This window comes from Neoarius graeffei, chromosome 17 (assembly GCF_027579695.1).
Source record: "Neoarius graeffei isolate fNeoGra1 chromosome 17, fNeoGra1.pri, whole genome shotgun sequence".
Taxonomy (NCBI): Eukaryota; Metazoa; Chordata; class Actinopteri; order Siluriformes; family Ariidae; genus Neoarius; species Neoarius graeffei.
Window position 1 is genome coordinate 59,537,302 of NC_083585.1, and position 26,897 is coordinate 59,564,198.

At 45.8% G+C, this 26,897-nt stretch overlaps 1 protein-coding gene across 4 annotated transcripts in view; it reads right to left on the minus strand.

The window, feature by feature from the left end:
• The window catches only part of robo1 (roundabout, axon guidance receptor, homolog 1 (Drosophila)), a 573,922-nt gene that overhangs the window by 112,985 nt on the left and 434,040 nt on the right, over positions 1–26,897 (minus strand). For 3 of the 4 annotated variants that reach the window (XM_060897774.1, XM_060897772.1, XM_060897773.1), the window contains exons 4-7: positions 22,881–23,001; positions 15,434–15,572; positions 9,717–9,844; positions 1,121–1,245 (exon numbers count right to left, since the gene is read on the minus strand). In XM_060897774.1, coding sequence (XP_060753757.1) covers positions 1,121–1,245; positions 9,717–9,844; positions 15,434–15,572; positions 22,881–23,001 — 513 coding nt within the window. Of the gene's footprint in view, positions 1–1,120; positions 1,246–5,218; positions 5,386–9,716; positions 9,845–15,433; positions 15,573–22,880; positions 23,002–26,897 lie in introns of those variants that run through there. The other variant, XM_060897775.1, reaches the window with a different exon arrangement.

Consider the following 26,897-nt stretch of genomic DNA (forward strand, 5'->3'; position numbering starts at 1 on the left):
TGTTTAGTGAACAAAAAAAAAAATCTACTGAATTCAAATCACAGACTTCCAATTTTAAGGCCACGTGGCCCTAAATTCTCCGCTATTTTTTCCTGCTTCACCATGACATGGTGGGCTTTCCCTGTTCGTGCAAGGCATTGTGGGATACAAATTTGAAACAGGAGAGAAAAATGGAGGACGTGAGTGTGCGAATGAAACGTGAAAGACCGACGACAGTAACGGAAAGAAAGCGAGAAGAAAAGACGTTATGTTCTATACGAAGGAAAGGAAACGCAGGACCAAACTAATAAATATCGGCGCTCAGCGAGCACCTCGGTGTGATCAGCTGTTCGTTTAGCGACAGAATGACGGAACTGTCAGTGCACGCTCAAAGGGAAACCTGTAGATGCCAGTAATGCAACACTGTGGATGCCAGCTGCCGTAAAACCCAAAAGAAGAAGGTAAACCTGCGCATGCGCACACGGACTTCCTCTGTCTGCTTGACTGCGCGAAGCGAGCGATTTCATGCACATTATTTGCTTTAATCCCCTCAAATTAAATAACTTCCCAGCCACAGAACAGAACGGCCTGATATTCTGTGAGATATTACAGAAATAAACATCTATCACAATCACCACATTTCAGACGGAACTAAATTTCACCGATTTTACAAAATCGAAAGGCCGTCTAGCTTTAAATGTTGCTTATCTCAGATTTATAAGATGCTTTCTTCATAATAATAAATGAGATGTTTTCTCATAATAATGTCTCGTGATAATAACGAGAATATTTTTATTATAATAACAAGACACTTTGATCATAGTCACAAGATGATTGTAAAAATGAAACACTTCTTACAAAAAAAAAAAACCCAGATAATTTCCTCCTAATAATGAGATGCTCTTTTGAAAACGAGATGCTTTCCTCATAACATCAATACTCGCAGTAATTAGCTCCACCCCTTTTCCTTTTCCTTTCAAGGCAACCCAAAAAGCTTCAACGATGACAGGTGACAAGAACGGGAAGGTTGGTGAGTGTCGTTGTTTGGAAATGTAACCATCCTTACAGACCACAAGGGGGTGCTAATAGTTACAGACAGCCGCTTTAATCAGTCTTTGATCTGATGGGATTGCTCTCTCACCTGACTGCCTTCTCTTTGCCAGAAGATGGCCGGCTGCGGACTTCCTGTCGCCTCGCACTGAAACGTCACGGTGCGTCCCAACCCGACCACCTGGTTCCTCGGCCGCACCGCAAACACCGGAGGCACTGGGGTGTGTGAGAGAGTCAGTGTTCATCACTGATACATTTCAGGCTGTGTATTAACAAACACACCATTAAGGGCTTCACAACATGACGATAAAACACTTCAGGTCATGCTGTTGGAGCGAAACAATCAGTGATGAAGAAGAACAACCTTCAACAGCACGTCCTGAAGTGCTTTATTCCTCTTCTACCACAGCAGTTTACCAGTGATTTTTCACAAGATGTATTAACTTTGTTATTTATTAACTGTATTTATTTATTTATATGTGATTTGTAGCTGCACTACTGACAGAGCTGCTGTTAAAGAAAACTAATCAACACCTTCTGACCAGTCAGATTCATAAGTCCATCAGAGCCGTGGTCTACTTAGGATAACTTACGCAAAATGTTACTATTTTCAGATTAAACCTCTGTTAAATCACGATTAAAAAGTGTCCGATGATGTTGCTAGCAAGGTAGCATGTGACTCTACAGTAGCGTATTGCTGCCACGACAGAAAAGATAATTACGTGAAAAGTTTATTGTGAGAAGATGTTTCTCACGTTATGATATTTTCACGTTATTGCAACATACAAACTTCTCACGTTATAACGAGAAAATTTCTTGGACTCCTCAAAACGTTCTCGTTATAACAAGACAAGTTACGACATTATAACATGAAATGTTATTAATGTTACATGTTACAAGTTACAACGTTCAAATGTGAAATGTTTTATGTTACAACAATAATTTCTTATGTAATAATAAGAGAAGTTTCTTGTTACAACGTGATGCTGTAATAACGTGAAAAAATCTCAATATAACAAGAAACATTTGTTGGAGTCCCTGAAATGTTCTCGTTATACCAAGATAAGTTACGACATTATAACGTGAAATGTTATTAATGTTACATGTTACAAGTTACAACATTCAAACGTGAAATGTTTTATGTTACAACAATAATTTCTTATGTAATAATAAGAGAAGTTTCTTGTTACAACGTGATGCTGTAATAACGTGAAAAAATCTCAATATAACAAGAAACTTTTGTTGGAGTCCCTGAAATTTTATCTCGTTATAACAAGACAAGTTATGACATTATAACGTGAAATGTTATTAATGTTACATGTTATAATAATTTCTCATGTTATAATAATTAAAGTATCTTGTTACAGCGTGATGTCGTAATAAAGTGAAAACATCTCATTCTAACAAGAAACTTTTCTTCAACTCCTCGAAACGTTATTTCGTTATAACAGGACAAGTTACAACGTTCGAACGTGAAATGTTTTATGTTACAACAATAATTTCTTATGTAATAATAAGAGAAGTTTCTTGTTACAATGTGATGTTGTAACAACGTGAAGAAATCTCAATATAACAAGAAACTTTTGTTGGAGTCCCTGAAACGTTATCTCGTTATAACAAGACAAGCTACAGTACGACGTTATAACGTGAAACGTTTTATGTTACGTGTTATAATAAGAAAAGTTTCTTTTTTTTTTCTTGGACACCCTGAAATGTTATATCTTACAAGACAAGTTACGAAGTTATAACAATAATTTCTTATGTTATAATAAGAAAACTTTCTTGTTACAATGTGATGTCATAATAACGTGAAAACATCTTGATATAACAAGAAACTTTTCTTGGACTCCCTGAAACGTTCTCATTATAACAAGACAAGTTACGATATTATAACGTGAAACGTTATTAATGTTACATGTCATAATAATTTCTCATGTTATAATAAGAAAAGTTTATTGTTACAACGTGATGTCGTAATAACGTGAAAACGTCTCGATATAACAAGAAACTTTTCTTGGATTCCCTGAAACGTTATCTTGTTATAACAAGACAAGCTACGACGTTATAACGTGAAATGTTTTATGTGACGTGTTATAATAAGAAAAGTTTCTTGTTACGGCATGATGTCGTAATAACGTGAAAATGTCTCGATATAACAAACCAGATTTTCACGCTATACCATGATACCGATCCGTTTTTCCTCTTTCTAGCGTTGCACAATACACTTCCGTCCAACTCTGTTTTGTGAGCACGGTTAATGATAAAGAGTGCGCTAATTAAAGGGGCTGGCTCACCGCTGACCGCCACCCTGTTAACGGCCTCTGCAGCAAAACCGCCGCTAATTCACTGTTTGCGATCCCTTTGAAACCCATCTCCAACTTTTTTCTTCATCTATGCATCATGTGGAAGCTTTGAACAAAATATAACTCGTCTTGTCTTTCCTTCGTGGCTGCGTGCGAGACGACTGAGCCCGTAATAACCATATGGAAACAAAACGGAACGAACCGGTCAATTTTTCATTTCGAAAGGGCACCACCCAAACTGATGAGCACATCATCAGCTTTTTCTTTGGCTAGTCAGACACAAGGTCTTAACGCCACCACTCTTGCTGGAGCAGCTGGGAGTTCGGTGCCTTGCTCAAGGGCACTTCAGCCAGTCCTGCTGGTTCAGGGAATCGAACCAGCGACCTTTTGGTCCCAAAGCTGCTTCTCTAACCATTAGGCCATGGCTTCCCCTTGAATCGGTTGAAAGAATTCATCTCATCTCATCTCATTATCTCTAGCCGCTTTATCCTGTTCTACAGGGTCGCAGGCAAGCTGGAGCCTATCCCAGCTGACTACGGGCGAAAGGCGGGGTACACCCTGGACAAGTCGCCAGGTCATCACAGGGCTGACACATAGACACAGACAACCATTCACACTCACATTCACACCTACGCTCAATTTAGAGTCACCAGTTAACCTAACCTGCATGTCTTTGGACTGTGGGGGAAACCGGAGCACCCGGAGGAAACCCACGCGGACACGGGGAGAACATGCAAACTCCGCACAGAAAGGCCCTCGCCGGCCACGGGGCTCGAACCCGGACCTTCTTGCTGTGAGGCGACAGCGCTAACCACTACACCACCGTGCCACCCGGTTGAAAGAATTTAAAATGTAAATACTCTGACAAAATGTCTTCAATTTCATGTTACAGTTTCAAACCTGTGGATGCCACTGAATTGTTACGGACCGTTTTTGGAATATCGCTCGCGTAGAAAATGGCGACTCGCTGGTTGGCGCTGAGGATTCTGGGAAGGCTGAGCCGGCCCCTTCAACTAGCAATTACTGCTTTTTTGAGACGTTCTTTAAAAAAAAAAAAAAAAAAACACAGTTCAGCTGTTTGTTTATTCTTTGCTGAAACAAAGGTAGTGAAATATTCGTAATCAAATAGTGTCTATTTTCATGTGTAGCTGTTACTATGGTTACCATGCTGTACTGAAAGCTGAATTGAATGATTAGTTGTCTGATAAAAACACCTTTACGCTGTAACACACACTTGACCTGCTCTGGATTTGAGGCTTTTCGCTGTAGAGGCTGCTTAAAGAGAAATCAGTCGACTAGGTTTTTTTTTGTGTGTTAAATTAAGGGGGTGTGAAACAAACGTAAATGAAAACAAAGCTGCCGTGACACTCGCAGCCGCTTCATTTGCATACGCAAGGGCACAGAGCGATAACATTTCCACTGGAACAGGGCATAAATTTGGGCCATCTGTCCCGATGTGGCGGCGGCAGGTGGGCACGAGACGCCGACTTTTCATGCATCTTAATGCCAAACTCCGTCTCAGCGCTCGCCGAGTGCCGCTTTCTATCCACAAACGCCGGTAAGCATTCACGAGTGCCTCTCTGCTTTATTCCCCCAATGCTAATAAAATAAAAAGTGGCAGCAGCTACCACCCCCACCTCAAATATCTGAAACTCGACCACAACCAGTTTCTCTTTACAGCCAAAAGCCACAATTGAACCCGAAAGCAATCTCAGGCCTGTCAATCCCCGTACACCAGAGCTCTGAAGGACCAAAGACGTGGAGGGAGCTTCGGCTTCTGTGCAACAAAACGAGGCAATTTTCTTTGACAACATTACCTTTTACCTTGAACGTTTGGAAATGGAATTCTTTTTTCTTTGTCTTTTTTTTATTTTATTTTTTTTTACCCAAGCAATGGGTGGGTGCTGTCACCGTTGCTGATGACAACCGAGACAAGTGTGCTGATTGGTGGAAGGATGGAAGGTGGATGGATGATGCTTCTGACAACTTCCTGTTGCTGTCAGGGCAGTGATATAAGGTGACTGATGATGGCATTGCGACTTACCAGACATAACTGAAAGAGGAAAAAAGATAGATAGAAAAAAAGAACACATGTGATGAGTAAATAAAGCATAATCGTCATGAGGCAAAATGAAAAAACGATGCATCGAGGAAACATGCAAGACATACAATCAGTAAGGAGGAAATAAAGCACTCGGGGACGTGCTGTTAAAGAAAAACAATCAACGGCGTGGTGGTGTGATGAAGTGGCGTTAATGTCCCCACGCTTGATTTGAAGTTGATTATTTTCCTCGAACAGCACGTCTTTTATTCCTCTTATACCACAGCGATTTGGATCTTTTTTCTTTTGTAATAATTACACGATAATACGTCACGCTTTTCATCTGTTTATAGTCACAGTCGCGATAAACAGTCGTTCCATCTCTGTTTTTCCTCTAATAAGGTAAAATGTTGCTGTTACACCCAGCCCTGACACTGGAGACTCCTTCCTTAAAAGTTATATAAATAAATAAACGTCTCCTTACAGAAAGCTTCAGTGTTTCAACAATGGTTCCTCCTCCACTGTTAAATAACACAATATCAATTCAGAAAATTAATCAACACCTCCGATAACGTTGCACTTTAGGGCTTTAGAGTATAAAGACGCTCTTCTCTTAAGCATCGAACACTGTCTGTGTACGTGGTTTTCCCAAACTCACTCGTAAGAAGGAGTCCTAAGAGTGTCTTTGCTAAGAGCGTGTCCCCAATACACGCATTAGTAACTGCTAAAGGCATTCGTACTGTAGTCACTGAAGGCATTAGTAGTCGCTAAATCCAACCGATGAGGTCACATGGCGTTCATTTTTAATTAAAACAATATATAAAGTGTTAAAATATGTGAATATATTGTATCGCCGTTACGTGTTACATATATGTGGGAATTAATAATTGAAACTGTTTTACAGTTTTTATTCAAAGCATGTTTTTTGATGACGTGAATAAACGGTCACACAAAAGAATGAGCAAATAATAAACTCAATAATTCAGTAAACGTTTCCCCGTGCTCGCTCATTTCACTGTTACCCAAACATGCATTATTTCAACTCTTATCCACACCGCCAAGTTGACAATGTTCTCCCTTTATATATATATATATACACACACACTACCGTTCAAAAGTTTGGGGTCACCCAGACAATTTAGTGTTTTCCATGAAAAGTCACACTTTTATTTCCCACCATAAGTTGTAAAATGAATAGAAAATATAGTCGAGACATTTTTCTGGCCACTTTGAGCATTTAATCGACCCCACAAATGTGATGCTCCAGAAACTCAATCTGCTCAAAGGAAGGTCAGTTTTATAGCTTCTCTAAAGAGCTCAACTGTTTTCAGCTGTGCTAACATGATTGTACAAGGGTTTTCTAATCATCCATTAGCCTTCTGAGGCAATGAGCAAACACATTGTACCATTAGAACACTGGAGTGAGAGTTGCTGGAAATGGGCCTCTATACACCTATGGAGATATTGCACCAAAAACCAGACATTTGCAGCTAGAATAGTCATTTAGCACATTAGCAATGTATAGAGTGGATTTCTGATTAGTTTAAAGTGATCTTCATTGAAAAGAACAGTGTTTTCTTTCAAAAACAAGGACATTTCAAAGTGACCCCAAACTTTTGAACGGTAGTGTATAATATAAAATTTTACTATCGACATACACTGGATATGAGCAATCGCGCACTCTGATTGGCTACTCTACTACTAGGCTATCAGCTCATATATCGTGAGTAGAGAAAAACAAAATGGTGGCTTTGTTATCAAGTATTTAAAAGAAACCAAAATAGTTAAAAGAACCCCCCCAATATTTCCTGTTCTACACTCCAGCCCAGTCGGTGGCAGTAATGCACCTTTAAGTTGGTTTGCCAACTGCCAAAAAACCCTAAAGAATAAGAAAAATAAAATGGCGGAGCGTGCTGCTGAACCAACCGAGGACGGAATAAAAACTCTACTCAAAAAATTCAACCCTAAAAAATACAAAAAAAAAGCAACAAAATATGGAATGAAAGTATTTGATAGCAAGAACCTTTTTTTTATTTTTCAAGAATTATGATGATGATTATTATTGCATTTTTCACAAACTGATCCTGTGATTTTGCCGGTTTGTTTACATTCTAAGCGGAAATTATTTTATCAGAGGTTTTGTGTAAAGTTTTTATTTATCGAATTTGCAAAAAATTAAAAATAAAACCGCTCCGTTTCTCAAAATCCAGTGAACGTGGACAGAATAAAACAGTTATTCCACTCAGTCTCGTTGTACCTGGCTTATAGACAACTCGGTGCTACTGTACACGCCTCGTCGGCTATCAGCTCATGTACGACTCGATTTCGTGGAATAACTGTTAAATATATATATCTAGAGAGAGATATAATGTTAGAGGTGCAGAAACGTGTCATTAATGACACTAAATATGAGAATCACTCGCCTAATGGAGTTAAATTTGATTAAAATATGGTGATATCAGTGTGACATTACGATATCCGTATGCAATTCCATAACATATTGCAATGTATTCATAATGTTTTGCGTATATTCATTGAATAATTGAACCCCGGCAGTAGATTCATCACCAGTCTCCGCCCACTGCCTGCGAGTCCCTCGGAGACGCATCGCATTCTGTGTATTCGGCTGTGAGGGGACGCTGTTTGTTGTGAAACAGTGATCCAGGTCCATCGTAAGTTAAGCGCGAACTAAAGTCCTACTTTGGCTACGACGCTGTTCGGGAAAAGCACGTTAGGTTAATGATGGCTCTTAAGAGGAAGTTAAAGACGCTCTTGGTGTTAAGAGGCTTTCAGGAAACCCAGCCCTGATATGTGAGAGAATTCGATATCGCTGTGGTATAAAAACATTTTCTTTTCACATCATAATGAAAGCCAACACATCTGGAGTTCGTCCAGCATTCCGTGATGTAATGATTTATATCTTGCAAAACGAGCTCGAGAGATACTTCATCATTTTCCAATCTCTTATCTAATCTAGTGTTATCAGCATCGGGTATTTATAAAGAGCCGTGAAGAGCAGAGTAGCGTCGTGTCAATCCAGGCTGTTCTCCGAGGCTTTTTTTTTTTGGCGAGGTCTCTCCAAACATTCTCCTCTCCCCTTCCTGTACGAGCTTCATTAACACGGCTACTCACGGGATTCCAGCTTTCCGCAAACACATCAGCTCTAACGACTAAATTACCAGAAGAGGAAGACCTCGTACGTAACCCTACATTATCTCTTCACGGCTAATTTTTTATCCCATCGACGCCGTTCATCCACGTGCGTCGCTTTGTACTCCATTCCAAACAAAAAGCATATCTGCTCGATCCAGTTCCTGCTGAGTATTTTCCTCCTGACCCAAAATAATCCACGACACGCATCGTTTCTTGAACAGAATCTCCGCCGCAGGCGTATTTAGCAAACGAGGTATTGGCATTGACGCCGTTTCTAAGTTCATACCCACCATAAAACAATCATACACTGTAGGAAAGTCTCGTTAGCAAAGGTGGAGAGGGAAAAAGAAAACGCCCGAGGGCGTAAAAGCACAATGCCGTCGTTGTTCCACGACGTCTCAGCGGAGGTGAGGTGAAGGTGAAACTCTCGCACTTCTCTGAGCTGGATGTTTACTGTTATAGTGATGATTGACACGTCAATCACGATGTAATAAAATCTGTTTTCACAGTTATGAAAGCATCAGGAGAACTTCTTTGATTGTTCTTCGAGTGGTTCTTTAAGGCAACGCTACAGTATATTACATCATGTCGCTGGTGGATCACTACAAGGCTTTTTATTCTGACTTCAAGTTCTAACGCGAGCGCTCACTGAGACACGAATTATTTTTCATCATCATTTATTAGTTGCAAAGAAGACAATTCCTTTGGCTCTTCTATTTCGCAGATCCTCTATTCTGTTCCCAGGCTGAAGCCATCAGAAATTTAGCAGGAGTGAAGCCCTCAGGGCATTAGCGCTCTCAGCTGAACCTCCCAATGGATGCTTACACTCCACTTCCTGTTCTTATCTGATTATCTGTTCCTCAGAGGAGCTGGAGCAGAGGCGAAACCAAAGCCATGAAGTCACGTGGGAGAAACAAGACCCTCAAAACATCTTAGTGTTTATCTTCGTTAGAGATTAAGACGCTACAGTAACAACACACATCAAACCTCTCTCGAAAATGTGATTATCTGTTCCTCGTCCAGCAGCCAACTCCAGAATTATCGGCACCCTTTAGGAGGATGAGATAACCCACAATAGGTGTGACTGAATATCATTTTTAAGAAGGGTGCCAATAATTATGGTGCCGACTGTTTTTACTGAGTGCGGTGATTAACATTAAATTAAATATGAAAGATGGCGGACTCCTCACCATGGACAGTGAGGGTGGCTGTGGCTTCTGCCTTCCCCATCATGTTCTCCGCCAGGCAGGTGTAGGAGCCGGAGTCGGCCGAGCTCAGCTTCTTCAGCTTCAGGGTGTGGTCATCACGGATCTCGAACCTGACACACACACACAATGAAACATCAACTAACCTGAACTTGTCATTAAAAAATAAAAATAAAAAAATAAAAATAAACACTTTTCATCAAACACATAGCAGTCACACAAACCAACAAACACCCTCAAACCCAAACACAAAGCTCACAACACAGCACCAGCAACACCAACACTCTCAAACACGCTCAGCAACACCAACGCTCTCAAACACGCTCAGCAACACCAACGCTCTCAAACACGCTCAGCAACACCAACGCTCTCAAACACGCCCAGCAACACCAACGCTCTCAAACACGCCCAGCAACACCAACGCTCTCAAACACGCCCAGCAACACCAACGCTCTCAAACACGCCCAGCAACACCAACGCTCTCAAACACGCCCAGCAACACCAACGGTCTCAAACAACCTCAGCAACACCAACGCTCTCTAACACGCCCAGCAACACCAACGCTCTCAAACACGCCCAGCAACACCAACGCTCTCAAACACGCCCAGCAACACCAACGCTCTCAAACACGCTCAGCAACACCAACGCTCTCAAACACGCCCAGCAACACCAACGCTCTCAAACACGCCCAGCAACACCAACGCTCTCAAACACGCCCAGCAACACCAACGCTCTCAAACACGCCCAGCAACACCAACGCTCTCAAACACGCCCAGCAACACCAACGCTCTCAAACACGCCCAGCAACACCAATGCTCTCAAACACGCCCAGCAACACCAACCCTCTCAAACACGCCCAGCAACACCAATGCTCTCAAACACGCCCAGCAACACCAACGCTCTCAAACACGCCCAGCAACACCAACGCTCTCAAACACGCCCAGCAACGCTCTCAAACACGCCCAGCAACGCTCTCAAACACGCCCAGCAACGCTCTCAAACACGCCCAGCAACACCAACGCTCTCAAACAACCTCAGCAACACCAACGCTCTCTAACACGCCCAGCAACACCAACGCTCTCAAACACGCCCAGCAACACCAACCCTCTCAAACACGCCCAGCAACACCAACGCTCTCAAACAACCTCAGCAACACCAACGCTCTCTAACACGCCCAGCAACACCAACGCTCTCAAACACGCCAAGCAACACCAACCCTCTCAAACACGCCCAGCAACACCAACGCTCTCAAACACGCCCAGCAACACCAACGCTCTCAAACAACCTCAGCAACACCAACGCTCTCTAACACGCCCAGCAACACCAACGCTCTCAAACACGCCCAGCAACACCAACCCTCTCAAACACGCCCAGCAACACCAACGCTCTCAAACACGCCCAGCAACACCAACGCTCTCAAACACGCCCAGCAACACCAACGCTCTCAAACACGCCCAGCAACACCAACGCTCTCAAACACACCCAGCAACACCAACGCTCTCAAACAACCTCAGCAACACCAACGCTCTCTAACACGCCCAGCAACACCAACGCTCTCAAACACGCCCAGCAACACCAACCCTCTCAAACACGCCCAGCAACACCAACGCTCTCAAACACGCCCAGCAACACCAACCCTCTCAAACACGCCCAGCAACACCAACCCTCTCAAACACGATCAGCAACACCAACCCTCTCAAACACGCTCAGCAACACCAACCCTCTCAAACACGCCCAGCAACACCAACCCTCTCAAACACGCCCAGCAACACCAACCCTCTCAAACACGCCCAGCAACACCAACCCTCTCAAACACGCCCAGCAACACCAACGCTCTCAAACACGCCCAGCAACACCAACGCTCTCAAACACGCCCAGCAACACCAACGCTCTCAAACACGCCCAGCAACACCAACGCTCTCAAACACGCCCAGCAACACCAACCCTCTCAAACACGCCCAGCAACACCAACCCTCTCAAACACGCCCAGCAACACCAACCCTCTCAAACACGATCAGCAACACCAACCCTCTCAAACACGCCCAGCAACACCAACGCTCTCAAACACGCTCAGCAACACCAACGCTCTCAAACACGCCCAGCAACACCAACGCTCTCAAACACGCCCAGCAACACCAACGCTCTCAAACACGCCCAGCAACACCAACGCTCTCAAACACGCCCAGCAACACCAACGCTCTCAAACACGCCCAGCAACACCAACGCTCTCAAACACGCCCAGCAACACCAACGCTCTCAAACACGCCCAGCAACACCAACGCTCTCAAACACGCCCAGCAACACCAACGCTCTCAAACACGCCCAGCAACACCAACGCTCTCAAACACGCCCAGCAACACCAACGCTCTCAAACACGCTCAGCAACACCAACCCTCTCAAACACGCTCAGCAACACCAACACTCTCAAACACGCCCAGCAACACCAACCCTCTCAAACACTCTCAAACACGCCCAGCAACACCAACACTCTCAAACACCCTCAGCAACACCAACGCTCTCAAACACGCCCAGCAACACCAACGCTCTCAAACACGCTCAGCAACACCAACGCTCTCAAACACGCTCAGCAACACCAACCCTCTCAAACACGCTCAGCAACACCAACACTCTCAAACACGCCCAGCAACACCAACCCTCTCAAACACTCTCAAACACGCCCAGCAACACCAACACTCTCAAACACCCTCAGCAACACCAACGCTCTCAAACACGCCCAGCAACACCAACGCTCTCAAACACGCTCAGCAACACCAACGCTCTCAAACACGCTCAGCAACACCAACCCTCTCAAACACCCTCAGCAACACCAACGCTCTCAAACACGCCCAGTAACACCAACACTCTCAAACACGCTCAGCAACACCAACACTCTCAAACACGCCCAGTAACACCAACACTCTCAAACACCCTCAGCAACACCAACGCTCTCAAACACGCCCAGCAACACCAACGCTCTCAAACACGCCCAGCAACACCAACGCTCTCAAACACGCTCAGCAACACCAACGCTCTCAAACACGCTCAGCAACACCAACGCTCTCAAACACGCTCAGCAACACCAACCCTCTCAAACACGCTCAGCAACACCAACACTCTCAAACACGCCCAGCAACACCAACCCTCTCAAACACTCTCAAACACGCTCAGCAACACCAACGCTCTCAAACACCCTCAGCAACACCAACGCTCTCAAACACGCCCAGCAACACCAACGCTCTCAAACACGCTCAGCAACACCAACGCTCTCAAACACGCTCAGCAACACCAACGCTCTCAAACACGCTCAGCAACACCAACGCTCTCAAACACGCTCAGCAACACCAACGCTCTCAAACACACTCAGCAACACCAACATTCTGAAACACACTCAAACACACACCTTAAAACTCTATCAAAGGCAAAAGGCTTTTTTATAAAACATCAGCACTCTCAATCCAAATCAATATTCACAATATTTCACAACATTCTGTTAGAAAAAACAAACAAAAAAACCACACACACACACACACACACACACACACACACACACAAAGACTCCATCAAACACTGTTAATAAAATATCATCTCATCTCATTATCTGTAGCCGCTTTATCCTGTTCTACAGGGTCGCAGGCAAGCTGGAGCCTATCCCAGCTGACTACAGGCGAAAGGCGGGGTACACCCTGGACAAGTCACCAGGTCATCACAGGGCTGACACATAGACACAGACAACCATTCACACTCACATTCACACCTACGCTCAATTTAGAGTCACCAGTTAACCTAACCTGCATGTCTTTGGACTGTGGGGGAAACCGGAGCACCCGGAGGAAACCCACGCGGACACGGGGAGAACATGCAAACTCCGCACAGAAAGGCCCTCGCCGGCCACGGGGCTCGAACCCGGACCTTCTTGCTGTGAGGCGACAGCGCTAACCACTACACCACCGTGCCGCCCTAATACAATATCAATACTGTGTAAAAAAAAAAAAAAAGACACCTGAAGACTGTGAAACATCCGTTTTCTCCATCAAACTTGGTGCTCAACACCAACACACACCTTGAAACTACATTCTCCACGAAAAACCGCTTTAGAATTCCATTCAACACTGTAAACACTAACACTCTCCATCAAACATCTCAAAACACCAACATTCTATTCAAAAACACTTCATAAAACAGACATTCTCCGTAAGACACTACTGGTGTTTCATTAAAAAAAAAAAAAACACCAACAAACACCAAATTACTTAAAACTCCAAATCATCAAAAAAATATATATCATCCCATAAACCTTCAACATGAAATGAGGCAACTAGTTACCACCACTAACTTATGCCATGTACACACGTAGCCGGGTATTTTTAAAACTGAACATTTCCCCCCCTCCGTTTATAAAAATGTTTTATCCACACCACCTCGTCTTCGAAAAAAATCCCTTCCACACATAACCGAACATCTGCGTTTTCAATCACATTCATAAGCATTCCAAACCTGTAGATGGCATTATTTCCCCAAATCTTACCCCCTAATCACATCGCCTGTGCTCTTGGAGCAGTAGTTGGGCTTCTAAAATTAAACATGTAAATAGCACCTGCACAATAATTAACACTTTCAAGGCACTACTCCGATCCATTACTCTTTAGCTAGCCGCATACTACACCGATTTTCAGCGTACCGAGCCAACTGAAGTCGCGAGTCAGGCGTAAAGACTAGTTTTCGATGGTACCGACTCATCTCACAGCCGATTCGAAAAACTAATCGGGAGCCAGACTGATCGGCGAGAGTCGCTAGCAATAGCCAATCATATCTTTCGCATATAACACGTGACATCATTAAACACAATTTCTAGCGCGAGAAATACGTGTTGGTAGCACCTAATGCAGGTATATACTGTAATTCCATAGACTGAAGCTTTATCCATAGACACAGTGGGCTGGAAAGCCACTCTGCTCAAGTTGTGTGGCTGAATTCCAAATCGCTTTAACTCCCCTATATAAGTGCACTGTTTAAGGTTGGAAATAATAGCTCATGCAGCCTAGATAGTGCGCTACATATTCCATGTTGTGTCATTTGTAATTCAGCCTGTAGCATCTTCAAGTGTTGGATTTAACAGTAACTATATACAATAGCCAATCACAAAGCTATTAAGTTGTCACGTGTCGCTTCAATCGCGACTGCACTCGTCAACAGTCGGGGGATATGTGCGTGCCCTGTTGGGAGTCGGCTCTGAAATGGGTCGGTTCGGTACCGCGTGGATCGCCGTGGTGTGCGGCTAGCTTAAGTCCATGCTTAATCTGGCTTCTGCAGTAAACAAAGGTCGCACGTTTGACGTCAGGGCAGATTTGTTGTCATTTTTTTGGCACAGATTGTGACGTTCTAAAACGCAAAACTCCGGTTATCTCTGTCTACACGAAAAGGCATACACGGAGTTTTCAAAAATCTTCACTTTGCCCGGAGTTTTTTTAAATATTCGTTTTTGATGTGTTTTCATGTGGATGACAGGCCAAAACGTAGAAAAATATCTTCGATTTAGCAGATACCCGGCTACGTGTGGACGGGGTCTTAGTGTTTAATTATTAAAAGTAAAGAAAATAAATGTTAAAAATGTTAATGTGGTGCTTTGATGCCTTCATTACACAGAATCCAATAATTGCAACATAGTAATTATTTAAAAATAGTCAAGGAGTAGTCACACACACCTTCCCTTGGGCAGTTCTCCGTCCTCTTTCCTCCAGCGGACGGTGGGGACGGGGTCTCCCTGCGCCTCACACCTGAACTCCACACTCTGCTCCACCAGAACCGACTGACTGCTCGGCCTGCGCAGGAAACTGGGTCTCTCTGTGTACACACACACACACACACATCACAAAATGTTCTTCTTCATGTAAAGAGCATCTCAATCTGGACTTGTCTCTCTCGTCCAATTTAGAGCGCGAGCTCCAGAAGAGGAAAACCTTCTTCAGATCTTCCACAGGAAATATTCAGTCCTGCTCAAAGATTTCATTTTCATTTCTATTTAAAACCACAGAACTGTTGCGTGCTGGATTCTGATTGGACAGAAGGTGTAGATTGGTTTTCTATCAGCTGTTAATAAATACAGCATTAATGTGTGTAACTGTTCGGATGGGTGGGTGGAGCACAGAAGGACGGCAGGCCAGAACTGAGTTCCAAAAACTCTTTTATTTTTGCACTTTTCAGTAGCAAATGTACACTCTCCCAGCCACACACACACACACGCACGCACACACACAAGTCGTCTGGTTGGGGAGAGAGCCTCCTTCCTCTGCTCTCTCTCTCCTTTTTATAGGGCGCAGTCACTGGGGAAGACACACAAACACACGTTAATTGACATCAGGTGCAGTGATTCTGTCACTTACCTTCCCTGACTCCACCCTCCGGTCACAGACCGATGCTTGACCACGCCCCCGCTGCCACATACCCCCACCGCCCGACTCAGGCCGGGCAGCCGTCTGGCCTGCAGCCGACACCCCCCCCCCCCCCCCCCCCCCCCGACGGGAGAGGAAGCCCGCCACGACCATCTGCGCCTGTCGATCACCTTAAAGTTAAAGGGCTGGAGTGCCAGATACCAACGGGTGATCCGCGCGTTAGCATCCTTCATGCGGTGGAGCCACTGGAGGGGAGCGTGGTCCGAACAGAGAGTGAAAGGGCGTCCCAGCAGGTAGTAGCGGAGGGCGAGGACGGCCCACTTGATGGCAAGGCACTCTTTTTCGATGGTGCTGTAGCGCCCCTCGCGCACCGACAGCTTTCTGCTGATATACAGCACTGGACGGTCCTCCCTCTCCACCTCCTGGGACAAAACAGCCCCCAGCCCTCTGTCCACACAGTGCAGCCTTCACCTCAGAGAAAGCCCGCTGGCATTGCTCTGTCCACTGGACCGGATCTGGTGCCCCCTTTTTAGTGAGATCAGTCAGCGGGCTGGTGACGTCCGAATAATTAGGTATAAACCTACGATAGTAGCCAGCCAGCCCCAGGAACTGTCTCACCCCCTTTTTGGTCTTGGGCCTCGGGCAGGCCGCAATCACTGCTGTCTTGTTAATTTGGGGACGCACCTGCCCATTGCCCAAGTGGAAGCCCAGATACCGTACTTCCACCCGCCCAATTGCACACTTCTTCGGGTTGGCCGTGAGACCTGCTCGCCTCAGCGACCTAAGGATGGCCCTTAGGTGTTCTAAATGCAGCGGCCAGTCATTACTATAGATTATGATATAGTCCAAATACGCAGCCGCATAGGTGGCATGGGGGCGGAGGACCCTGTCCATAAGCTGCTGGAACGTAGCGGGTGCCCCAAACAGCCCAAAAGGAAGTGTAACAAATTGGTGTAAGCCAAACGGTGTGGAAAAGGTCGTTTTTTCTCAGGATAGTGGAGTCAAGGGGATCTGCCAATAACCCTTTGTCAAATCCAGTGTCGAGTAAAAGCGAGCTGTGCCTAGTCAATCCAGCAACTCATCAATACGAGGCATTGGGTACGCATCGAATTTAGACACCACGTTGACTTTTCTATAGTCTACACAGAACCGGACCGACCCGTCGGCCTTGGGAACCAAGACCACCGGGCTGCTCCAGTCACTGTGGGACTCCTCAACAATGCCCATTTTGAGCATGGCCTCAAGTTCTTCCCGAACCACTTTTTTCTTGTGTTTGGGTAGCCTGTAAGGGCGGCTGCGCACTACCACCCCCGGGGGCGTCTCGATGTGGTGTTCTATGAGGCGGGTGCGGCCGGGCAGGGGCGAGAACACGTCTGAAAATTCGGCCTGCAACTGGGCAACCTCCGTGAGTTGGGTCGGGCAGAGGTGGTCTCCACAGGGGACCGGAGGTAAGTGATGTTCTTTTTTGAACCTCCGGCCCCAGCTCCGCCTTCTCCGGAACCACCGACACCAGTGCCATGGGGACCTCCTCGTTCCAGAGTTTAAGCAGATTGAGGTGGTAAATCTGTAGCGCCCCGCCCCTGTCCGTTCACCTCACCTCATAGTCAACGTCCCCGACTCGCCGTGTGACCTCAAAGGGTCCTTGCCACTTGGCGATCAATTTGGAGCTCGACGTGGGCAACAGTACGAGTACTTTATCTCCCGGTGCAAACTCCCTAAGGCGCGTACCCCTGTCGTACAGGTGGATTTGCCGTTCTTGGGCCTGCCGCAAATTCTCCTGGGTTAGGTGTGTGAGTGTGTGGAGTTTTGTGCGCAGGTCAATCACGTATTGAATTTCGTTTTTGCTCGGTGAAGGTCCCTCCTCCCAATTTTCCCGCAGTACATCTAGGGTGCCGTGCGGCTTACGCCCATATAATAATTCGAATGGGGAGAACTCCATGGAGGCTTGTGGGACCTCTCGCACTGCGAATAACAGAGGTTCGAGCCATTTATCCTAATTGCGTGCGTCCTCGCTTACGAAATTTTTAATTATATTTTTGAGGGTGGGGTTGAACCGTTCGACTAAACCATCCGTTTGTGGGTGATAAACGCTGGTGCAGATCAGCTTAATTCCCAATAACCCGTACAGTTCGCGCAGTGTGCATGACATAAACGAAGTGCCTTGATCAGTCAGAATCTCTTTGGGGATTCCAACTCGGGAGATGACGTGGAAGAGCGCTTCCGCAATACTGCGTGCTGAGATATTGCGCAGAGGCACTGCTTCTGGGTATCGCGTTGCATAGTCCACCAGGACTCAAATAACCTTTGAGCAGGCGTCCCAGAGTTGCTGGCCAAATGTGAACGGCCGGCCAACTTTCTCCAGGCGCAGAGTGCGCCCCACACGCTGGAGGACGGCCCGGCGGTGGTCCGCGTAGACCAGACGTCTGTCGGCGGGGAGCTGTAGCGTGGCCAGCTGCGCCTCGCCCGTTAGCAGGGGGAGGAGGCACGCCGCGCGCTGTTCCACCAGCCAGCCCGAGGCCTCTGCTGCCTGCTCAAAGAGCGTGAGGAAGGCCTCGGGGTCATCGTGCGGGCCCATCTTTGTTAGGGTGAGGTGGGGAGGGCCCGTGGCAGTGGAGGTGGTGGACCCCGCCGACGCGAGGAGGTGCCGGAACGCCTGACAATCTTCCTGCTGCGCCAGCACCAGGGCCTCGAACCTTTGCTCCTGCTCCTTCCGGAGGGCGACTAGCACCTGGTGCTGACTCTGCTGGGCCGTGGTAAGGGCGTGGTCCAGGTCCGTGAGGGGGGAGGACTCCATGGGGCTGTTCTTCTCTGTGCTCCGATCCCAGGTTTCAGCACCACTGTAACTGTTCGGATGGGTGGGTGGAGCACAGAAGGATGGCAGGCCAGAACTGAGTTCCAAAAACTCTTTTATTTTTGCACTTTTCAGTGGCAAATGTACACTCTCCCAGCCACACACGCACACAAGTCGTCTGGTTGGGGAGAGAGCCTCCTTCCTCTGCTCTCTCTCTCCTTTTTATAGGGCGCGGTCACTGGGGAAGACACACAAACACATGTTAATTGACATCAGGTGCAGTGATTCTGCCACTTACCTTCCCTGACTCCGCCCTCTGGTCACAGACCGATGCTTGACCATGCCCCCGCTGCCACAATGTGCTTGTTTGAATGCATTATCGTTTCCATAGTAACAGCTCGTTTATATCAACTTGCATAAAAAGATTTTAAAAAGTAGAACCGGTGCGATCCGGTCAAGTTTTCTGTAAGGAGACGTTTACACAATGTTTATGGAAGGAGTCTCCAGTGTGAGATGAGGAACAACTGTTTATCGCTGCTATAATGAAAGTGTTTCGCAGATGTTCCACCAGGGTTCTTGCACAAAATCCTGACTTCCCCTGACTAAAAAAGCTGACTTTCCCCGATCTCTAATCAGCGGAAAATCAGGCTGCCTTTACGCCGAGCAGAGAAAAAACAGTCGCGGTGTTTTAAACCCATCAACTTACAAGCTTTATTTACGAATTCATACATTTCCAGAACAAAACTTTTTGCTGCTTAAACCTTGTGAAATTCTGCATGGAAAATATTCTCAACTGGCCAAAATGGCAACTAAATTTTAAACATGCTACAAACAAAACAAAATTCCCTGATATTCCACGACTCGGCTCAAAATATGCTCAAATCCCCTGATATCCCACATCTGGAACAGACTTTTTGTTAGGATTTTGCTGGGATTCGAACCTGGTTCGCTGGTGTAATAATCCAGCAAACCCCCACTAGGCCACCAGGGGGATGACTCAAGTGCAGAGGCGTGAGGTGGAAGCAGAAAAGTATAAAAAGTTTATTTACAAAATGTACAATCCAAGGCAAAAAAAACAAAAGTAATCCAAAAGCTCAGAAGATAAAGGGAAAATAAAAAATATCCAAAAGTACAAAGTCCAAAAATAAGAAAAGAAAAGGCAAAAATGCAAACGCTCAGAAGATCTCAAAAATGGTAAATACAAAATTCAAAAAGGTCCAAAAAGAAAGCAAAGTACAAAAACCACAAAGACACAGGCAAGGACCATGGACCAGAGGGAACTAGCACTAACAGGCATAGCATAGGAAAAAGACTCTGTGACAAGGGAACAAACAGAGGGGTATTTATACACACACTAATTAAGGAACAGGGCGGGGCAGGAAACAGGCAATGAAGACAAACACAAAAACACAGTGGCGGCCTCTAGAGGCCAAAAACAAACATGACAAGATGGAAATAACAGCAGCCTCTAGAGGCCAAAACAGTCCCAGTCCTAACACTTTTTAAAATTCCAGTATATTCCAGAAATCCCATGACCTGTGGGAACGCTGTTTCAGACCATTAAAAATGACGATTAAAAACATGAATATTTAATATATATATATTTTAATTATTATTAAATAAATAATAATAATAAATCATTTTGGGTTAGGGCGGCACGGTGGTGTAGTGGTTAGCGCTGTCGCCTCACAGCAAGAAGGTCCTGGGTTCAAGCCCCGGGGCCGGCGAGGGCCTTTCTGTGCGGAGTTTGCATGTTGTCCGCGTGGGTTTCCTCCGGGTGCTCCGGTTTCCCCCACAGTCCAAAGACATGCAGGTTAGGTTAACTGGTGACTCTAAATTGAGCGTAGGTGTGAATGTGAGTGTGAATGGTTGTCTGTGTCTATGTGTCAGCCCTGTGATGACCTGGCGACTTGTCCAGGGTGTACCCCGCCTTTTGCCCGTAGTCAGCTGGGATAGGCTCCAGCTCGCCTGCGACCCTGTAGAAGGATAAAGCGGCTAGAGATAATGAGAATGATGAGAATTTTGGGTTATGAACATCAGCATGCTGTCTGTGTCTTTAAGAGATTCGGAAATATCCTTCACTACTCATCAGGACAAGCGCAAACTGGAAACATCTGGATTAGTTCATACCCTCCCCTGCAGATGGATAAGTGTGTGTGGGGGGGAGAGGGAGGGAGAGAGAGAGAAAACGCTCCTCTGCATTTTTAAATCCTGATTAAAGCAGAGTTCAGCGAGCTCTCACACTCCTGACTACACTCAGCTCAGAGTTTTGCAGCATGACGTTCCTGCTTTCTTCGTTTCTTACAGAACGTCCAACAGCAGCAGAGCAGAAGATCAGAGACGGAGAGAAACCTGCTGCTTCCGAGCAGAACAATAATCCGTTATACCGTACACACACCGACCACTTTAATAGGAACTTGTTCTTGATCCTAAGATTCCTGTTCTTGACTGCACAAGCGGAACCCAGTGCATACATGTCAACCTTTGGTCAATCAAACCTGTATAGCCAACCTCCAAAATCCGTATTTCCCTTATAAAATCCGTATAAGATGCAAATTAAAATAATTTACCTAAAATTTGAATGATAATTAACAATGATATATCCCAGTTACTTTTTATTCAATATTAATAACAATAAACCTTCAGAATGAATACAAAGCTCCAATGTTCGACAAAAACACAAAGTGTTATCAGCGTAGTTACGAAGGAAATACTTCGTTGTTTGGAGACAGGTTTCACCGAGCGGCTATTATGCGCGAGACTTCATATTAGCCACAAAGTCAGAAAAATCTGTTCGTAAAATTACGTTATAATGACCAAATACAATGAAAAGTATTTTTCCAGTCTCACCTGTGAAAGGTGTGATCTCGTTTGGACGGTAAACCTGTTGGTACAGTTAAACGCAGCACATGAATGAGGCATCTTTATTCCCGGCTACTGTCTAGACGCTATACCAGAGACGGCTGAAGAATCTCCACTTTGCCACATCCAATATGGCGTCGAGGATGACGTATGATTCTACGCAGAAGGCGTATGTTTATATGCCTATGACTTCACAGTTGGCGGGATTCTCGCAATGCGGTCTGCGCATGATCAAAAGTGGAACGAAGTCTCGCTACCACAAGATAACGCGCGATTTCATAAGACTCTTTACTGGCTGTCTGTGGTGTACAGTACGTTTGTAAATGTTATGCGCTCTTTTATCATCGTGGGAATTGATTATAGCTCTAAATAAATATTGAAGTTTTTTTAAAGAATCCGTATAACTTTATTTATACGCCCGTATACTACGTTTATTGAATCAAATCCATGTAAAATACGGACATTCCGTATAGGTTGACATGTATGCCAGTGTGGTGTTCTGTTTTCTGTTGCATGCTGAGATGCTTATCTGCTCACCACGGTTGTAAAGAGTGATTATACGAGTTACTGTATCATTCCTGGCAAAAAAGCTCGAACCACCTCGAATCTGTCCATTTTCCTCTGATCTCTCTTATCAACAAGGCGTTTGTTTTTTCCACCCACAGAACTGTCGCTCACTCACTGAGTGTTTTTTTTGTTTTTCGCACCATTCTGCGTAAACTCTAGAGACTGTTGTGTGTGAAAACCCCAGGAGGAGATCAGCGGTTTCTGAAACACTCAAACCAACTCAAATCATCTGACTCAAACCAACACCCATGCCACAGTGAAAGAAAATTGCACTTTGAGATCACATTTTTTCCCCCCGTTCTGATGTTTGAACCTCGTGAACATTAACTGAAGCTCTTCATTTGTATCTGCATGATTTTATTCATCGAGGGATCGGCTGATTAGAGAACTGCATAAAACAGCAGGCGGATGTACGGTTTAGGAGTTCCTAATAAAGAGGCGTTCTGAAATGCATAAGTTTAATCTCCGGGACTCTTTTCCGAACTATAGTCACAGAATTATCTTTTTTTTTTTTAATAAATAAATGAATAAACTACATACCCAGCACGGTGAGCTCGGCGATCTCGCTCTCCCGCTCGCCCATCATGTTCGTTCCCACACACACGTACTTCCCGGCGTCGCTCTTCCTCGTGTTGGTGATCATCAACTTCCCGCCTCGGATCTGTTCAGGAAATTAAGAAAGACATGTCTGAAGTCTGGAACCTTCACACCTCACAGCGAAGACGACATATTGCTGCGTCAGTCTGTGAGATCATTCGGTCGATACGCTGCTCGGGATTGGTGATTCATTTTCTGGAACAGCGGGTTATATTCAGGTTTATATTAACACACTAATTCACTCTGGTGCATCACTGTTTCTATAGCAACAGCTCATTCATAGTGAATTGTGAAAGACACTGGTGAAAGGAGTCTCCGGTGTCAGGAACTTTTCAGGACAGAAGAGTTTACACTTTATGGTTGCTCAGTAACACGACCAGCTGCGTCGTATCACCTGATAAGAACATGCACTAACGTGTTTCACAAACGTCCTGCAGCACTAAATGGACAAAAAGTACAGTGTTATTCTTTAATGGGTAAAAATCTGTCATCGCTGACGGATTGATGAATCGCTGGAGTGTGAGCAGCTGGAGAGGATCATGATAAAAGAATAAAGTTCCAGGTGTTGAGAGTAACTCAGCTTCATCACATCGCCTTGTTCTTGATTATTTTCCTACAACAGCATGAGACGTCGTGTTTTATTTCTTGTGTGTGTGTGTGTGTGTGTGTGTGTGAGATCTGTGAGTATGGGTGAGGGTATATTCCCAAAGGATCTGATTACAGGTCAAGGAGCACTTCTTTGTGCTGAAGTGCGCGCGCACACACACACACACACACACACACACACACCTTGAAAGTGATCTGTGTATTAGAGGGACCACACGGCGAGACTCAGTGAGGGTGGGAGCAGTGTGTGTGTGTGTGTGTGTGTGTGTGCGCGCACGCGCATGTGTGTCAGCGTGGAGACGACCCTCCTACACACCTCCGCTTCACCAGGTCAGCGTGTGGGCGGGTTTGCTTCAGGACTCGCCATGTCACATCTCACTGAGTCTGAAACAGCTATCTCTCTCTCTCTCTCTCCATTAATCTCTCTCCCATTAATGACTCTCTCTCTCTCTCTCTCTATTAATCTCTCTCCCATTAATGACTCTCTCTCTCTCTCTCTCTCCATTAATCTCTCTCCCATTAATGACTCTCTCTCTCCCTCTCCCATTAATGACTCTATCTCTCTCTCCCCCCCATTAATGACTCTCTCTCTCCCATTAATGACTGTATCTCTCTCTCTCCCCCCCATTAATGACTCTCTCTCTCCCTCTCCCATTAATGACTGTATCTCTCTCTCTCTCCCATTAATGACTGTATCTCTCTCTCTCTCTCCCATTAATGACTCTCTCTCTCTCCCTCTCCCATTAATGACTGTATCTCTCTCTCTCTCCCCCATTAATGACTCTCTCTCTCTCCCATTAATGACTCTACCGGTATCTCTCTCTCTCTCCCCCATTAATGACTCTCTCTCTCCCTCTCCCATTAATGACTCTCTCTCTCCCTCTCCCATTAATGACTGTATCTCTCTCTCTCTCCCCCATTAATGACTCTCTCTCTCTCCCTCTCCCATTAATGACTCTACCGGTATCTCTCTCTCTCTCCCCCATTAATGACTCTCTCTCTCTCCCTCTCCCATTAATGACTCTACCGGTATCTCTCTCTCTCTCCCCCATTAATGACTCTCTCTCTCTCCCTCTCCCATTAATGACTGTATCTCTCTCTCTCTCCCCCATTAATGACTCTCTCTCTCCCTCTCCCATTAATGACTCTACCGGTATCTCTCTCTCTCTCCCCCATTAATGACTCTCTCTCTCCCTCTCCCATTAATGACTCTCTCTCTCCCTCTCCCATTAATGACTCTCTCTCTCCCTCTCCCATTAATGACTCTCTCTCTCTCATTAATGACTCTCTCTCTCCTTCCCCATTAATGACCCTCTCTCTCTCTCTCTCTCTCTCTCATTAATGAGTCTCTCTCTCTCCCATTAATGACTTTCTTCCTCTTCCCCCTCCTCTCTTCCTCCATTAATGATTCTCTCTCTCTCTCTCCACTCCGTTAGCCTTGTGCCATTTAATCCACTCAAATAAACAGTAATATAATGACACTTCAAAACCTTCTCCCACTCTTCAGGGTGCCTTAAATAAACTCCCCTCACTCCACTCTCACTTCCTCCCGCTCTACTCTCACTTCCCCTCACTCCACTCTCACTTCCCCTCACTCCACTCTCACTTCCCCTCGCTCCACTCTCACTTCCCCTCACTCCACTCTCACTTCCCCTCACTCCACTCTCGCTCCACTCTCACTTCCCCTCACTCCACTCTCACTTCCCCTCACTCCACTCTCGCTCCACTCTCACTTCCCCTCACTCCATTCTCACTTCCCCTCACTCCATTCTCACTTCCTCCCGCTCTACTCTCACTTCCCCTCACTCCACTCTCACTTCCCCTCGCTCCACTCTCACTTCCCCTCGCTCCACTCTCACTTCCCCTCGCTCCACTCTCACTTCCCCTCACTCCACTCTCACTTCCCCTCACTCCACTCTCACTTCCCCTCACTCCACTCTCACTTCACTCTCGCTCCACTCTCACTTCCCCTCACTCCACTCTCACTTCCCCTCACTCCATTCTCACTTCCTCCGGCTCTACTCTCACTTCCCCTCGCTCCACTCTCACTTCCCCTCACTCCACTCTCACTTCCCCTCACTCCACTCTCACTTCCCCTCACTCCACTCTCACTTCACTCTCGCTCCACTCTCACTTCCCCTCACTCCACTCTCACTTCCCCTCACTCCATTCTCACTTCCTCCGGCTCTACTCTCACTTCCCCTCACTCCACTCTCACTTCCCCTCACTCCATTCTCACTTCCTCCCGCTCTACTCTCACTTCCCCTCACTCCACTCTCACTTCCCCTCACTCCACTCTCACTTTCTCCTGCTCTACTCTCACTTCCTCTCGCTCTACTCTCACTTCCCCTCACTCCATTCTCACTTCCTTCCGCTCTACTCTCACTTCCCCTCACTCCACTCTCACTTTCTCCCACTCCTCCCGCTTCACTCTCACTTCCCCTCACTCCACTCTCACTTTCTCCCACTCCTCCCGCTTCACTCTCACTTCCCCTCACTCCATTCTCACTTCCTCCCGCTCTACTCTCACTTCCCCTCACTCCACTCTCACTTCCCCTCACTCCACTCTCACTTTCTCCCACTCCTCCCGCTTCACTCTCACTCCACCCTCACTTCCTCCCGCTTCACTCTCACTCCACTCTCACTTCCCCTCACTCCACTCTCACTTCCTCCCGCTGTACTCTCACTTCCCCTCACTCCACTCTCACTTCCTCCCGCTCTACTCTCACTTCCCCTCACTCCACTCTCACTTCCTCCTGCTCCACTCTCACTCCACTCTCACTTCCTCTCGCTCTACTCTCACTTCCCCTCACACCAGTCTCACTTCCTCTCGCTCTACTCTCACTTCCCCTCACTCCACTCTCACTTCCTCCTGCTCTACTCTCACTCCACTCTCATTTCACTCTCTTCTTCTATTTAACGCCTTTTATTTTTCAGCATTAATATAAACAGACAGAGCAGTGCTCTGCTCGAGAAGCGCCCTATCCCACCCAGTCTCGCCCCGCCCAGTCCAAACGCAGCTCAGCCCGCTCGTTCATTCTGACGTTTCGATTTTGCCTCATCATTCATTCAGAGATCATTTCTAAAGGAACACGTTGTTGCACATATTGTGTGTTGAATACTTCTCTTAAATACTTATTATCATCGAAAGGCTGGGCTCAGACATAATGCGCTGCTTTCTTTACTGACATACAAACATTTTCCTCTCACATTTCATTTCGTGCTGAAAAAAACAAAAGTTTTTGTATCGACTCTAATGTAGAAGTCAGAAAATAAAGTTTATACTAAAAAGTATTTTACACAGTTCTGTAGATCATCTGAAATACAAATCTCACAGACTGTAACGAGAGTGTA